This window comes from Anser anser (assembly GCF_964211835.1).
Source record: "Anser anser genome assembly, chromosome: 1".
Lineage (NCBI taxonomy): Eukaryota > Metazoa > Chordata > Aves > Anseriformes > Anatidae > Anser > Anser anser.
The window spans coordinates 189,136,276-189,152,879 of NC_139720.1; the positions used below are offsets into that span (position 1 = coordinate 189,136,276).

The following is a 16,604-nucleotide window of genomic DNA, read 5'->3' on the forward strand; positions in this document are numbered from 1 at the left end:
GCAGTGGGCAAGTCTCCTTCTTTTAGTACATTTATATGTAGCTACTCAAATAGTAGAAAAATGGGGAGGTTGGGAAGGGTGGGCAAGTTTCCTACATTTGTGAGCCTTGAGAATGAAAACTGGATTGGAACTAGACTTCTGCTAAAATGTAGAACAGTAATATGCAGAATGCTGGGCTGGATGCAGACATCCAGAATATCCTAATAACAGGCAAGACAGATAGAGCAGGTCCAGAGGAGGGCCACAAAAATCACAAGAGGGCTGGAGCACCGCTGCTATGAAGAAAGGTTGAGAGCTGGGATTGTTCAGCCTGGAGAAGAGATGGCTTTGGGACATCTTACTGCAGCCTTTCAAGATATAAAGAGGGCTTAGAAGAAGGAGAAAGACTTTTTACCAGGGCCTGTAGTGACAGGACAAGGGGCAGCAGACCAGCTACAACACTGGTCTGAGATGACTGTAATACACCTTCCACTTTCTGGACAGTGGCAATAGCCAATATCCTTAAATGATAAAAAACATGTTTAGGGGCACGTGGCAGGTTCTCTGCTATATCTGCAAGCATCAGCCAACACGTGGTACAGTGCGACAGCCTCAGTGACCTTGGATTGAATCTCTATCTTCCAACATTAAATCCTCTTAGCAATTTGAACCTTCACATGCACCACTGACTATCCTCCAACTATATCCGTGCACAAGCAAGGCCCAGGGACAGTAAGCATCCTAGAAAGTTCTGCTGTTGGAATGAGATCTGAAGCCTCTAACATTATTTCGCCCTTGCGCCCAGCTGTGGAAACACAGAGAAAACTCCTGTTGATATTGCCTGGCTCGAAAACGTATGGGTGTTTTCATGGACCTGTATATCACTGCAAACTCACATTCCAATGGCTATACAAAAATGTGTCTTTTTCCTTCCTGTTTGCTAAAATGATATGAACTTTCCTCCCAGTCTCATATGGAAGCTGGAATCTGACCCCTCTCTCCATTCTCCTGAACTCTCTTGATTACTTACTAACCCCTACATTTGTCTCTTCCTCTAATTCTTTCTCCAGCTGTCTTTCACATGCTTTGTCTCAATTCCTGTGTTTTAATTTTACAGCACGTCCCTCCAAACTACACAGAAGATATCTCGTCTGTGGCCACTGCTTCAATCATACAAACCTTTCCAGGTCTTTCACGAAGGTAACCGTCCTGAGATTCAAGACTACTGCTCTATACTGTTCAGTGCTGGGCTTCTGCTACAGGTCTCAGCCTGCGATACGCATCAAGATAAGTAGAGGCGCATATTTTTTCCTGAGGTGATGAGTGAAAGAGTAAGAGAAAGCCCTTTATGATGTTGGATTTGTCTTTGCTATAGATGATCCCTATCTTCAGTATAAAAGCTTCATTCCTCTATACTTTTCTGCCTTTACATCTTTTGGGTAAATGGGAAGAACTTGCTGATTTCATGGATAATATCTCCCGGGTTCAGGTGCCTCTCTCTTCTGGACCAAAAGACAAGCTGATCTGGCTCAGCTTGCACTTCATTATCACTGGCAGAGCTTCACTGTGCAAAGGAGAGTTTGGGAAGACCATACTGTACTTCAAAAGCCACTGAAGTTCCAAGAAAATTCAATCAGTGAAGAAGGGGAGAGGGATGATGAGACCATGGTTATGCTGAACTGATTTCTTGAAACAGAAGTTTTATGCTGGAAAGGCTGAGTAAAGAGAAACAAACCCAAGGGGACCACCCACGCAAAAAACAAACTTAGTACTTTGATATGGCTGGAAATTGAATAAAATACTGAGACCAACTGTTAGTCTAAAAAAAATGACCTGTTATACAGTCAGCCAATGACCTGCAGCTAAGAAACCCTGCTGAGCTGACAGCTGCTGTGAGCAGTAGAAGATGGGGCATCCTCCTGAGGATGGTGACTGACAGACATAGATCTGTTCCGTTCAGCAAGCCTCTTAATGAATCCACTGTAACAGATCTTAGTGCTCTTTACAATAAAGGGATGCTATATGCAGGCTATATGTTGACTAGTTAAAGTAAGATGACGTGTAGGTGCTTTGACTTTATTATGAACTGGGGAGAGGTCAGCACCATATAATAAAGTAAGGCAGAATTTCTGAAGAATCATCTTAAGTACTTCACAGACAATTATCGGAAGAATAGGTAATTACTCTTAATGTCCTGTGCATTATTTGTTGCAACTGGATCTAAAAGAACGAATCCACTAATATTTATTAACACAAATTCTAAATAGAGAATTCAGTAGAAAAAATACAGTTATGATATATTAGATACAGAATTATGACATTATATTATGAACTATGAACTTGTCAGGGTTGGGATGGACTTCCCACATATGTTTTACAGAATCTTGAGTACTACAAACCGTAGTGGAATAAAAGAATTCCATTAATTATGAGTGACAGAATCCTTGAGTGATACAAAATGACACAGAGCTGAATAGAGCTGGATGACAATAGGAATCTGTCATGTTTGTAGTACCATTTACAAGGTCATAAGGAGGATACTTTTTATAAGTGCAAAGAGAACAGCATTTTCAACATATACTTGCATAAAGTTATTCAAATAAAGTCGCCTTCTTTTCATTTTATTTAGGCACATACATACTGAGTGAATGGCCAGAAGCAGTTTGCCTTGCCCCCTTTCTACAATATTACGTGTTCCTGATAGTAACTCCTGTCTACGTGCTGTGGATCCCATACACCTGTGTTGGCCAAACTATTCACGAGGATTTCAAATGTAAAAAATGCGTAATGCTAATGTGTCTCATCATAGATGAGAACAAAGGAGTCATTCCTCATGTGATGCAGCTGGAATTTTAGTCTATGTAAAACAGAAAATTCTACATTAGAGCTACGTGCTAAATTTGCTTGATATTATTATAGCCTACTTAAGTCTTACTAGTTATCACCATCCAGTCCTCAAAAACCTTAAAAGCTTCTACTTCATTTTCTACCAAATCAGTCCTTAGCATATTTCTTCTGAAATGCCTAGAGACAGTTAAGCCTAGATTAAAGCTAATCAGACAGCCATGACACTATACATGTTGGTTGGTCAGCCTTTGCAAAAATCTAACCAACTTTTTATATCTTTGCAAAATTACTTGCATTTTTCTTACCCTTTTGAAGTCTTTCTAACCATCTGCTTGGCTGTTATCACCAGCCTATTTTGATATAGGTCTATATTTTAATGTCTTTGAGCTTCTACTGAAATTGAAGTAATAAATACACTTGCACCAACCACAATGCTGCCTTCATTTTTTTTTTCCAAAGGCCAGATAAACCTATCTAATAAAAGGAGAAGGTTTTGGGCAGAATACATGAATATGTTGATAGTCCTAACCCTGTAATAAATAAATTCTCTTCTTCAGTTCAGTAATCAGATAGAGAGTTCCTGAATTTAGACAAGCTTGGTAAAAGAAGATGCTTGCAGGAGAAAAGCATAATGAAAGTTTACCAACAGCTAAATTAACCATTAACCACTGTCAATGCCTGTAGCTCACTATGTTTTATCAATGCCTACAGCTGTGTGTAAGTAATGCTGAAAGCCGTAAAGATTAGCCTGATCAGTACGCACAGGATGAATTATTACCCTAAGTGATAATCAACACTCCTAAAAAGGAAACTCTTTTCTCTGTTGGTTTCTTTTTTCTTACAGCATTATGATACGTAAACACATTTTATCATTTGAACTGGCAAAAATATTTCCCTGGCTTCTTTCTTTTTGCTTCATTATAAGGTCACCACCGCTCACAAAAAAATCTATGGCACTAAAATATCAAATCGTGTTTGTAAATGAAGCAATGCAAAAAAGATTTATAATACAAACGGATAAAAATGTAAATGCAAATGCAGTCAGCTGTGAAAAATGGTCTACAGAAATAAGGATTAATATTTGTTATAAAAAATTATTTACAGAAAAGTATCGGAATTATTAAAGGTTATCAAGAAGAAATGACTTTCATTTCATTGCTTTGAATTTAATTGTATAAACTGGAAAATCCCTTTTAATTAATTCTGCTGTCAAATACCTTTAACTTGGACTAATATAACTCGACAATCTGAGCATAGTAGTTTAGCCATTAAAAATTAGTGACATATTTGTGAGCTTAGTGTAATTACTGAAATGTTTGTTTTATTTCAGACACCCTAAAAAGGTGAAAAATTTGTCCTGAAATTTCAAATTAAATATTCTCCCAAAAAAGTAAAAAAAATCACATCTGATAACAAAAGGTTTCGTTTCTAACTTGTTAGTCAACATTAGATTTATGCCTAGAAAACATATTAACTGGGGAGTGCATTTTTTATGATGATCGCTGCCAGGTCCAGTTACCAAAATGTCAAATCACACTCTGACGACAGCCAAGGCTGCAGGAGGAGTAAGTGACATTGCCCTGTGCCTTCCCTGCTGCTGGAATCTTGCTGTCCCAGCCGAGATTTCATGGGACTGCAGGAGGGACTGGGTGGAGTGCCCTTCACTGCTGCCCTAGAAAATAGCAGGCATCTTTTATGCCTTGCTAGCATCTGCTGCTCTTGGCAGCAAACAAATTTGATTTTCCACCACTGTTGTCAGAAAACTGTAATTTACAGTTGGGCTCTGTGTACATCACAAAAGAAAGAGATGGATATATCAAACAGGTCAAAGAAACTGAGAGAGAAAAATTCATAGAAACAACAATAATCAGAAAGGATAATTAGGCAAAACCTGTGCATGGAAAGAAAGATTTAGGCAAAAAATGTATCAGTAAGTTTTTAATTTAATCCAGAGCTTGAATCTGACATAGACTTTATGATAAAAGAGAGGAAAAAGCAATTATATATACTGATCATTTTAGCTTCTCTAAAAGATATCTTAAGTATTTATCACTCATTATAAAATTAAACTGTCATATCTTTTAATGACTTAAGAGAATTCAGACTAGAAATATCTCATTGCTAGAGTATTTTGCAAGTTTGATTTTCTTTGAAGTACATTGGAGTTTAATTAGAACAGAATCTTCAAAGAGTTCACCATTTGACTACCTATTGTGAAAAAAGGTGAAGGGTGGCTCTGCATCACCAATTTATAATCTTTGTTTTGCAGATCCCTTGAACCTCCTGGTCAAAATTTTAGTCAATGGGGTAGAAATGTGGGAACAAAGCAGCAAGACATCCAACAGCTATCCCACAAAAAGGGTGAACTGAACTTCTTAGCCACTTTTCCAGAATAATTTTTGCCATTTTCCCTGTCATTTCATTTATTAAAACCTAATCAGTTCAAGATCATTTTGACTGAATGTCTACAAAAACCTGCTTGCACATTTGTCACAGTCACTCTCAAATAGCAGCATGCCATGGCTTATAAGTCCTATTAATATTAATAAGATGTGAATATGACATTGAATTATTGTTAGTGTCTCACAGTTAGACCCCTGTTAGAAATATGTACCAAAACTGTTGACAACAAAAAGGTGAAATTCTAGTCCTCTGTCATATTTTTACATTCTACACTGAATTTGCTAAATAAAATTTTACTGAAAAATCTCTGGAATAAAGATCAACATTCAGATACTCATAGTTTCACAAAGAGACAAAAAACAAAACAAAACAAAAAAACAACCTGTATCAAAACACAGCAAGTCTAAATCAACTTAACACAATGTGAAGTGGGAATAAATCAGGGTCATTGTTTAATATCTGTGCCTGAAATATTACATGCAAATGCAGTGATAAATGTTTATGAGTAACAGAGGTGCCCCAAGGAAATGATGCTCTCAGTCATGGTCATGTTGTTGTTTTCTGGATCTTGTATGTAATTTCACAATATATTCTGTCTTAAAATTTTAAACATCTTCACTGTGTGTTACATGAAGACTGAATGATACTAAATAGCTGCTAGCCACTTTTTTTTTTCCTAAAGGGCCTGGGCCATGACTGTCCATTTCTTTATTCCAATTTTTATGATTTTCCCACAAAAGAAGAAAAAATGGATCTTTGTCAAAATATTCCTTTCTATTAGCATTTTTGTGTTATTTCCAAATTATGCATAATATTCTTTCATTTTGTATCTACCTAATGTTTCAGAAGAAAGTCTGGAAAGCCTTAAAAAGTATCAAATGCTTCTGGATCTAAATTAAAACATAAAGCTAAACAGATGTCATCAGAATCAAGACAATCCTAATTTTACCATTCAGAATATCTAGACATGAAATAGTTATTATTATAGGTCAATATTATGCTTTGTAACAAAAAATATTATAAGATGTTAAAAAAACCAAACTCCTTACAACTCAGGAATAATGTCAGTTCTTTCACTGCCTATGTAAGACTTTGTAATGTAGCTCTTTTTTCAAATGCTGTATGTTTTTTCATATATGGAAAATACGTGCTATAACACTTTGTTAGATTATGAAACCTACTACTGACAGAACTAAAACAGGAACCAGCAGTGCTATTCACTTTCATGTTTTAGCTGAAAATCAGTAATGTTCTTACATATTTTTAATCATATTTCAGCTTTTTCTAATCTATTTTGACTCAAGTGACCTCTCTCCCAGCTGTGAAACCTACGTTGCCTGAAACCCCTTCTGCCTCTCAATCACATTAGCACATGCCCTCATTGCAAGCAAAAATGTCACCCCTTTGGCATATCTTGCATAACTCTGTCCTTCTGATCACCACAGTAGTGCGTCTTATGGTTTGGGAAACACTATCGAACTTTAACATAGATTACAAACAAAACATTCCACGTTGTGTGACATGCAGGCCTGATTTTAAAAAGAAATTCAAAGTAAATTGCGTATATACTTAGAATTTCCATTTACTTACAAGAGGTTCTGCCATGATGATGCGAATCTTGCGTTCAGCCTGAGTAGTGAAGTTAACAAACAAGCTCTTCAGGACATATTCGCCTGGCTTACTGTCCGGGTCAACGCTGATAGGCAACATGGCTGGAGGTCCTTTTTCTCTCTGTGTACCAGAAACAGGTGGGACAGGTGGCTTGATATATCCGTTACCAACTGGAGAAGCTGAAAGGTAGAAGACATGCATTTACTTGGGTAATTCAACATGTCTTAACTTTTCTGGAGCAACCCAATGGCTGACTATACTGGCAAAGCAAAGCTGGAAACTATTTATTAGTACAAGAAACATATAATACATGAATAAAATTTCCATCTTAAAGTTATAGGTAAAATTTACATAATATAGACTGGCAGAAGAAATCAAAGACAAAGTCTTACGTAATACTATGCACTGCACAGTCAATCTTCTTTTTCCACATGGTAAGATCTGCTGACACTTAATTCTTGAAATAACATCTTTATTTCTTATCCTTTATCATCTAGGCCAGGTCTGTAACTCAGCTGTCAAATAACAAACTTATTATTGAGGCTTTAGATCTTTCCTAAACACTTTAACACTTCATTGCTGAAAAAAATTGTAAAAAAAATAAAAAAATCCAATGACTACATTATCATTTGATAGCATTCAAGATGTGGAAGAATTAGACCCTAAATTAACACACTGAAAAATAAAATAGACACATTGGGTAAAAGAAAAGATATTTTCCTTTAGAAAATCAAGGTTTAAAAGTCTGATATGACTATAATGCAAGATAGAAATGCTTTGTTCATGTAGCTGTTATTCTGCAAATGTAACACACCAATACTTTACTTCAAAATAACTCTCCTAGTTGCCAGGTTATGCCATCACTCCCCAGCACAGCACACTTCTTCCACTCACCTAGCTCTGCTACCTAAAACGTTTCAGTTGACTTCTGAGGGCAAAACATAATCACTGAGTTTTGCTGGCATTGATTTTTGCATAAAACAAACTATACAGAAGGCTTGTTCATTTAGATTACACAAAATTGCTTCTAAAAATACACATTGTTCTGAACAATAATCTACTTCAAAGAAACGAAAACAGAGTCACCAGAGAAGAAGGTAAGCCCTAACATCGCCCAGGCTCTGCTGAAATTCAGGTATGAGGACAGTGGGATGCAAATGATCAGATGCAAATTTATAGGGACTATCAAATCTGCTAGGTGATGGAAATTTCTCCCCTAACAGCTTTAGAAAGGAATCAGACAGCACTTTCACAATCATTAAGACATGTATCAAAAGCATGGCTTTGATCAGCTCACACCTATCCGTTCAGCCGTTTCGATCGCCAAGTGCTCCGTTAGGAAAAATGTTTTTTTCCTAACTTTTTTGGCCTTCCCCAGGCCGTTATGCCCAGCTCCCCACAGCCATCCCCAGGCTCCCCGTGGTTCTGCCTCCAGGCCCGGGCAGGCCGCCGGCCGGCCCAGTGCTGCCAAACTGAAGCCACCAGGCCTGAGCGCTCACCTGCCGCCATCTCAGGCGTCCTCTGGAAAGTACCTGAGGGAATCCAATAAAATGCAAACCTGACTTCTGTTCCTCAGGCAGCTGTGGTTTAAATTAGCCACTAAGTTCAAAATTTACCAAGAAGGGACTCACAGGAGGGATAGAAGGAGGAAGGGTGTGGGTCATTCACGTCTCACATCCTAATGAAATTCATGAAGTTAAAGAAACCCTAATCACACAGCCTGGGAGCTGCAGTCCTTGCCTTCAATCATTATGTGTATGGACAGAAACCTGGAGACACTGGAATTTAAACCCACACAGTCATTCTCACTAGGAAGCCTCTTAACAATGGCTTGTGACACAAGTCTGGCTTTCTAATACAGCTTTTCAGTTTCATTATCTCAAGCATTTGCATATGCTTGATATTTGCATTGCAAAAATCTATCCCAGTGACTAAACAATCACTGACCTGTATGCTGATGCTTTAACAAAATTTAGTTCTTTCTCCTAGATTGAGAGCCCTACAAAGTTCGTTTAAAGAAAATGAACTGCCTGTGAGGCATGAAACTGGAAATCAAGGACTCAAAACTTACAAAATAGTTGCATTACATCATCCAAGATTGGCTACTTTATGTTTGTACATTATATAATGTGGGCCTTACAAAATACTGATAAAAAGAATGTATCAATTTTTGCCATCTCTGCTGGTGAACCACTTCCTCATTTAAAAAAAGGCATAATTTTTATGTGCAAAATCACCACATAAAGGTTGCATGGGTTTATGCAGAAGATATAGGGCAGGGTTGGGGTGGAAGGAGGGGATTATACTTCATTCTAAATGCTGCTTCCATTGACGAATTAAGTTTTTACTACATCATTTCAAAATAATAACATTTTCCTACACAGAGAATAATCAGAATGGACAACTGAGAGATTTAGTCTGAACTCCTAACATACTGTAGGGTGCTGGTCACCACACAAGTACCAAGATAAAATAAACATTTCACCCAGAGAAAAGAAGCTTATTCCCAAGGAGAATGAATGGTGATTCCCACACAGAAAGCAGCAGACCAAAGCAGCCCTGATGCCTGAGGGCCCTGCCACAGCAGGGAATCTGTCGGTCAATTTTAGAAAGTTGTATACATATTTAAAGCTCCTGTCCTAAGAAAATCTGAAAAAAACAAAGATTAACTATGCTTGATCAGCTGTAAAATGTCTGCACCATTTTGGGTGCAATTCTGTCTGAGAGCTACTGCTCTCAAACAACCCATTTTCTTGTTACCAGGATGTATTCCTTATTTTCTGCTGTATCTAATAAATTGCACCTCAAAAAATACTCTCTGCTTTTCCTACAGGAAATTTTCATTTAGTTGAGGCTATAACCATAATATTTTCTCAATGTTATGCATTTGAAAGCTTTTAAAAACAAGAAGGAAATATGGAAGTAGCAATGCAATATCAGAAGCCCCTATCACCACAACCACATACTATCGCCACAGAATGGATTACTGAACTAATATCACTGCTATTTTTTTCATGTATTGTTTCCCTGATCCTAGAAATAGTTGTAAAAAAGCACAATAGTTTGAATACACACACATACACACAAAGTCACTAAAGTGATCATGGGGATGAGTACAAAATACAACTATTTCCCCGGAGTCTCTGCTATGATTTACGTTGCAGGTATTCTTCTTAAAGCTCTAAGATAAAGGAAAACAACAGAAAGATCATAACACAGAAGCTGAGAGTCTGCACTACACTAGATAAACTTCAGCCAAACAGCTACTGAATTTTCAGTATCTTTAAGCAGAAGAAACAGATGACATTCTTTTAGTTAACTGTGTCAAATTTCCACTTTAGCAACAACAAACAGACCCATAACACAAACCAAAACATGTATTTTCAGTATTTTTGTACCTACCGAGCCCCTTTATAAAGCTGATCACACTGGATTTTCTCCAACATGCTACTGTAATATCCATGAGCCTGCGAATACCTGAAATGCTCCAATCCTTAAGTTAGAAAAGTCTGAATCCTTTTCTAACTAAAATCAAAAAGGAAGTTAGTCGCTTCATAATCCTGTTTCAACACTTCACTATAAATTTTCCAGCATTGAGGCAGACATTGCTTTTAGTTTTTAGTTTTTTGTTTTTTAATAGACAAGTACTGAAGACCTACAATGTGTGAGCTAGAGCAGGCCTCCGGATCAGATCAGCATTTCCATAACCAAAGGGGTAATTTTTAGCTTCAGCATATGATGATGACCACTCACAGAGTGGCTGCACGTCTATATTTATCCACAAGTACATACTATGCTGACAGATTAGTGAAACTACTTCAGGCACTCCAAGAACATGAGACAGGATAATGGAGTTCAGCATAAACAAACCACGCATATCAAATACATGAATTATCATACAATTCAAGCTGAAAGCAATTAGTATAGAAAAGCAAAGCACAGAAACAACACAGGATGGGTTTTGTTTTGTAACTAAGGTCCTCTGGCCAACAGTACATACAGTTTGAATTCCTTGAGATAAAAACAACGCAGTATCTATTCTTTTCCCATGCCAAGAGTCAGTGACAAACCACATATCCTTATGGATAATTATACATCTGTTGAAATAAGTCTTAAAAAAAGTTGCTTTGTTTTAAAACTGCCGTTAAAATAATAGAAAAACAAAACAAAACAAAACACATTATTAACCAAACCGTCAGGAATTTAATTTCCAAGGATACAGTACACAGTGCCAAGGTTAGCAAAAGGTGCCTTGTTTGCCCTTTGAAGGAAAACTTTCCCAGATTAGTGTGAGCTTGACAGGAAAAGAGAATAAAATTCAAGGGAAACATTTGCTGAAAAAAGCAAACTAATGGTCTAGCAGATCCATTTCTATCTTAGCAACAGAAACAATAAGGTTCCCCAGGATAGTGTGTTATTCCAACGTAACAGTATGATGCAGCAGTAGTACTATTTTAATATCAGCATTATTTTCGTAAGTCTTTTGCATGTTTTGGCAAAAATAATCATGGAGGCATAAACATAACCCATAAAACACAGTATTAATGACTTGCAATGTTTATGATAGGAAATAAATCTATCTAAAGCACAAAACTTTAGAATAAGCAATACTATTTTAGTGTTTCTGATCTCCTCTTACGGGGGGTTACACTGAAGAAATGAAGGACCAGAAGGGATTCAGTGCACATCTGAGTCCCACATTCAGACTATTTGGAAAGTAAATTTGAATGTTATGGTGGTACAGGTGCTGGCCTTCATTTTCACAGGGAAATCAACTTCACACAATACAAATATTTGCCTACATACTTTGTTTACTCTTTTTTATTTATTTATTTATTTTTTATTAAAACAGAGGAAGGTTTGCAGCAGTAAATTCAGTTAAGCGTGTCATCAAAGTTCCACAGTTAATGTTCTCTGTCTGGGACACACATATTCAAAGAGTCGTTACAGATCTCCCCATCCCGAGGAGAATGCAAGCCAGCCCACTACAGCTGGAAGTGTAAATGGTTTCCAGCACTAAAGAAGGAAAGCTATGTCTACAATGCTATTGCTTATGGCAGATTCATACAGCAGCTTTTATATGGACCTTAGAAGCTATTATAAGGCACACAGTATTATAAGGCACACAGTCATTTTTACATTCTTTTTTATAATTAGGTTAATTACATTTTGGTAAGTATGCAGTTGAGCGGAGGGAAAAAGCATCTGAAAAAGGGTATATTTACTCTGCAGTTTATCAGATCCTCAGCTACCTAAGGCTTTGCTTGAGGACAACTATCTTTTTTGACAGTGCTAGATGGAGTTCATCACGGAATCACTTCTGGATTAACAAGAGGAATCACTTTTGATTTTTCTCCACATTACTCTTCTTTACTATTCCAGCCCCAAAAAAGAGTATAGCATGTGAATCACTGTGTCAGAGGTGTTACTATCCATTCTAGAAGATAAAATGGAGGAGGCTGTGAGGTCAACAAGGAGGCGTGTAAGAGAGGTTGAAGACTCTAGAGTAAAACATCTGATTTTGAAAACAAGTCTGAAAGGAATAACAGATTTGGGAGGATTTCCAAAAAGGCTGTGAGAGATGACCTAAGTTCTTCCGGATGGATAGTCTCAACATACTTGATGATGCTGAAACTGTAAGGGAGAAAATGATAATTCATAAATTTCAGATTCCTCTGTTTCTTTAAATGTGCAGAGATGCGTCTCGGGAGAGTCATTTGTGTAAAATGGCATGGGGGAAGAGAAAGGAAGGAGATATTTTCAATGATAAAGGCATTCCAGAACTTGGTAACAAATGTAACTGAGGTTAAGAGCAACCTTTTAAATTATTTCTGCCTGAAGACTTTGTGAAAAATGCTGTTGTCAAGTTTATATTAATTCAGAATACGCGTTGAACTACAGAAGACAGTCTACAGCCTCCTGTAGACTTGGTTGGGCAATCCTTTGCCAAATTTTCTATTCCTATTACCACAACAAGAGAGTGTAAACTCTAAGTAAACACAAGGAAGAGAAAAGCTAGAAAACAGGAGACAAATTCACTAGTCCAACCACTGAGAAGTGGCAGAGCTGCTGATCAAGCGTAGATTTGGTCAACCCAGCTACCCTAGTCTAGAAAAAGAAGGCTTGAAGTTTCTAAGAGTGTGTGTGCATTCACACACGTATGCCATTCTTCACTTAATTTTCTGTATCTTCAAGGATGGTACTAAATAGCAGGCCTAAAACAGACCAGATGTTATTCCCAGTGAGACTGAACATTTCAGAACATCGTTTTTTTTGCAGCAAACCTGCTCTGCCCTCCCCTGAATTCAGGGCTGGACACTGATCGGCAGAATGAAACCTTTGTAGGACAGAACCAAAATGCAACATCCTTGAAAACAAGTATATGGCTTCTCGGTAGGCCTGATGGATGCTAAAATGCATGGTGGGGGACACTTTTCTCTGTGGGTGCTTTTTACAACGAGCTCAAACTCTCACTTCATTCAGAGATGAACTCTTCTGAGATGAACACCATTAAGAAATAACCAGTTTAACACAGATATCTTTGCCCAAGCTCAGGGAGGGAGATACTAGAACAGCCCTTGCACACACTGACAGGTCCTGTTTGAGGTGGATGAGTGCGGTAAAGAACCTGCTAGCTTTGAAGCTAAGGATGGAGCTCAGCCTGGCACCAGGGAAAGGCTAGAAGTGGCTTGGCTTTCCTGGCCCGTAGCAGCGCTCTGGCTCTCACGTCCCCGTGGCTGACAGGCAGGTGGTAAGCTTTGTAACGTGAAGACGTACATTGAAATTCTGTGCCAGAGGCGGGCAATTGATATGAGACCCCTTAGAAGAAAGAGGTGGGTGGCACATGTTTTCTCCCCTTGCAAGACACTGTATCTCCGTATTAGGGGACTTATGAATGGCAACTGCCAAAACAAACTAACATACAGGAAATCCTGCTGAATATGTCCACTCCCTTTCCAAAGGCCTTTTCACTGACTTGGCACAAGTCCTGCTAACCAAGATACGAGATGTAGACTTTTCCTCTCCCTTTCTCCTTAGTTACAGGCCAGGGGTTGTGCAGCCTAACGACGTTCCCTAGGTTCTTATCTCAGATCCCTGCAAGGCATCTGAATGAGGCAAGAAAGACCATTCTCTTTACTCACCATTTCTTTTCCTGATCCTTTTCTTCTAGAATTTTGTTTTCTTATTTACACACACTACAGCACATGTGCTGAAGGTACGCGGGAGTCTAGGCATGTAACGGAGATAAACATTTTTACTTGTGATTGTTTTAGAATTTGCTTGATTGATTTTAAGAGCAAAGAATAAAAAAGCTAAATGACATGGGAAATCTTGTGTACAATCCCAAAGCATTTTTTCAATTGCCATTTGAGTGTTCCATCTGGGGGTGATTTCTCGCTAAAGGAAATATATTTATTGCCTCTGATGGGTTCCAGAACAAACATAAATATTTTCAGTTTCTGTTTTTTATACAGTAAGGACACGCTGCCTCTTTGAAGGCTGACTTCAGCTTAACTATATGCTTTCAAAATCTTGGTGACTTTCCTGTATGACTTCAAATGCTTTGTTATCTTTGATGGTTATTCCAAAAGTAAAAACCTTATTTTAAAATAAGGGTGGAAAGATATGTACATGTCATCATTTTCAGATGAGTAAACTAATTGATTTTAAAACAATTAAAACAAAAAAGATGATATTTTTGAAATTCTGCCAGAATTTCTGTGGGATACTGCTTAAAAAGCATGTATACTGCTTAAAAAGCATTTTATTTTAAATAACAATGTCATATACTTTTAAATGATTTTATGTGCTCTACTTTGGTTTTGTTGAATCTGAAAATAGCTTCCTATAAGTTTTTTAGATAGATGTTTTGTTGGGTTCGCTTTCCTTTTCAGAGACAGGGAGATGAAGATACTCCTGTCATTTTGTGGTTGATGGGTGTTAGCATAAGAATTATTTTTAGGGAACTTGGAAAAGTGCCGAGGAAGCACAAGGCTAAAAGAATCCAAAAAAGAAGGAATAGTTACTTCCAAAAGAGGGATCAGCAAACAGGAAGGATGTGACCTGCTTCTTCCATCCCTACATATTTTCTCTTGGAGAGAGACTATGTATACCTTTCCTTTTCTCCTTAAATGTTTTACAGTAAAATTGTGAGAGCCTGGACAAGATGGATTTTTAAAAAGATAATTAAACTGTTTATTTTTTACTACAGAAAGATATTAAATACTTGTATCCAAGTCCTATTCCAATCTAAATAGCTACCTCAGATGCTAGAACCAGAACCTTCCCTGAATTTTTGTTGTCTGGTACTCCACAATTCCTCTTCCAAACCACAGACAAAAATGTTGGTTTGTGCTGATAAAAACGTGTTTCACTGGAATGAAAACAGCTTATTGGTTCTGGATGATATGGGTTCTGTACAGTGTACACATGTGTATGAAAACCCAAGTTCTTCGTATATCACTTGTCCAAATATCAGCAAAGTTCTTATTACACAAAAAGAAACAGGCTGTGGCTCATTTCCATCTGAAACTGCATGGCCTGAACAGTCCTGTTGATCCATCTGACACTGCTCAATGGCTAAAAGTTGACCTAAAGGGTTTTGCTTATTTCATGCTCTAGAAAATAGTCATCTTTAAATTATGTTTCAAAATGTAAAACTACATTGAAGAAAAATCTTTAAAACTGTAGTCTCTTCCTTGACCTTATTTCCTGATGCACCTAATCTACTCTATTGCTGCCTTTTAGGGAAAAGTTCAAATTTAGCCACCTACAAGCTAAATACTGAATTTAGCCTGGCAATCCAGGCTCCAGGTAGAATAAATTAAGAGAGACTAATGGTTTGAGGTGATTCATCAAATCCTTCTTAGATTCTTAGCTTAAGACAGAATAAATTCACTTTCTAGAGGTGCTTACCACTTGCCAGCGATTACTGAAGGAGAACTGACTGGGAAGATAAGCATCCAAGGTTATAGGAGATGACTGTCACTCTTAGTCTGTAAACTCTTCACGAGTTTCTTGTACAGACCAAACTGCATCACAGTGCATTTCAGCTGCTGCTGGCTAGGATTCATAGCCTTGATTGCGTGGGTGAAAAATGGCACAATACCAGGAGTAAGCCAAGCCGTGAGCTGGCACTGTAAACTGGCAAGCTAAACCTTCACAGACCAAGAAGACTTTTACAAAATTTCATGAATCTTTCTGTAATGAAACCACAGGAGAGATTTTTGTGAATAAACACTAACATGAGAATACATCAGACAAATCCATTCATATTCCCCTCTACACAAAAAGCACACAAAATAATGTCTATACAAAGAAAAATGAGAGAAAAAGTTTTGCAGCCAAAATCTGGATTAATAATTATCATTACCAATCCCCTAGTTTATCTTTGATTGAATCATTACTGTCATTACTTACTACTGGCTGCAGCAGCACACTCACAACATTGTCTGTCTTCTATATTGACTTAAACACTATTTGGCCTCTTAGCTTGCAGAAAACTCAACACACAATGTGTCATCTTTTATTAGCCACCCAAGATTATGATGCTGTAATACCTAATAACTCTTTGTTAACACTATATTAACAGCTCACTCTTTGAAAGTTGAGTTCCCTTGTTTCTTAGCCATGCAGGCTAGACTCAGACACTGCAACATAGCTATTTCCCCTTTGACTTCAAAATATTTAAGTGTCAGGAAAAGATAAGGATATTACCATTCACATTAGCTCAATGAAGGTTTTTGGAAGTTTAGCTTGACTAC

General features: G+C 37.5%; 1 protein-coding gene across 9 annotated transcripts in view; it reads right to left on the bottom strand.

Moving 5' to 3' along the window:
* Positions 1–16,604, bottom strand: part of FRY (FRY microtubule binding protein) — a 238,220-nt gene that overhangs the window by 127,070 nt on the left and 94,546 nt on the right. For 8 of the 9 annotated variants that reach the window (XM_083810257.1, XM_083810250.1, XM_083810253.1 and 5 more), the window contains one exon: positions 6,820–7,019. In XM_083810257.1, the coding sequence (XP_083666383.1) occupies positions 6,820–6,939 (120 nt within the window). In that variant the 5' untranslated portion in view covers positions 6,940–7,019. Of the gene's footprint in view, positions 1–6,819; positions 7,020–10,242; positions 14,526–16,604 lie in introns of those variants that run through there. The other variant, XM_083810255.1, reaches the window with a different exon arrangement.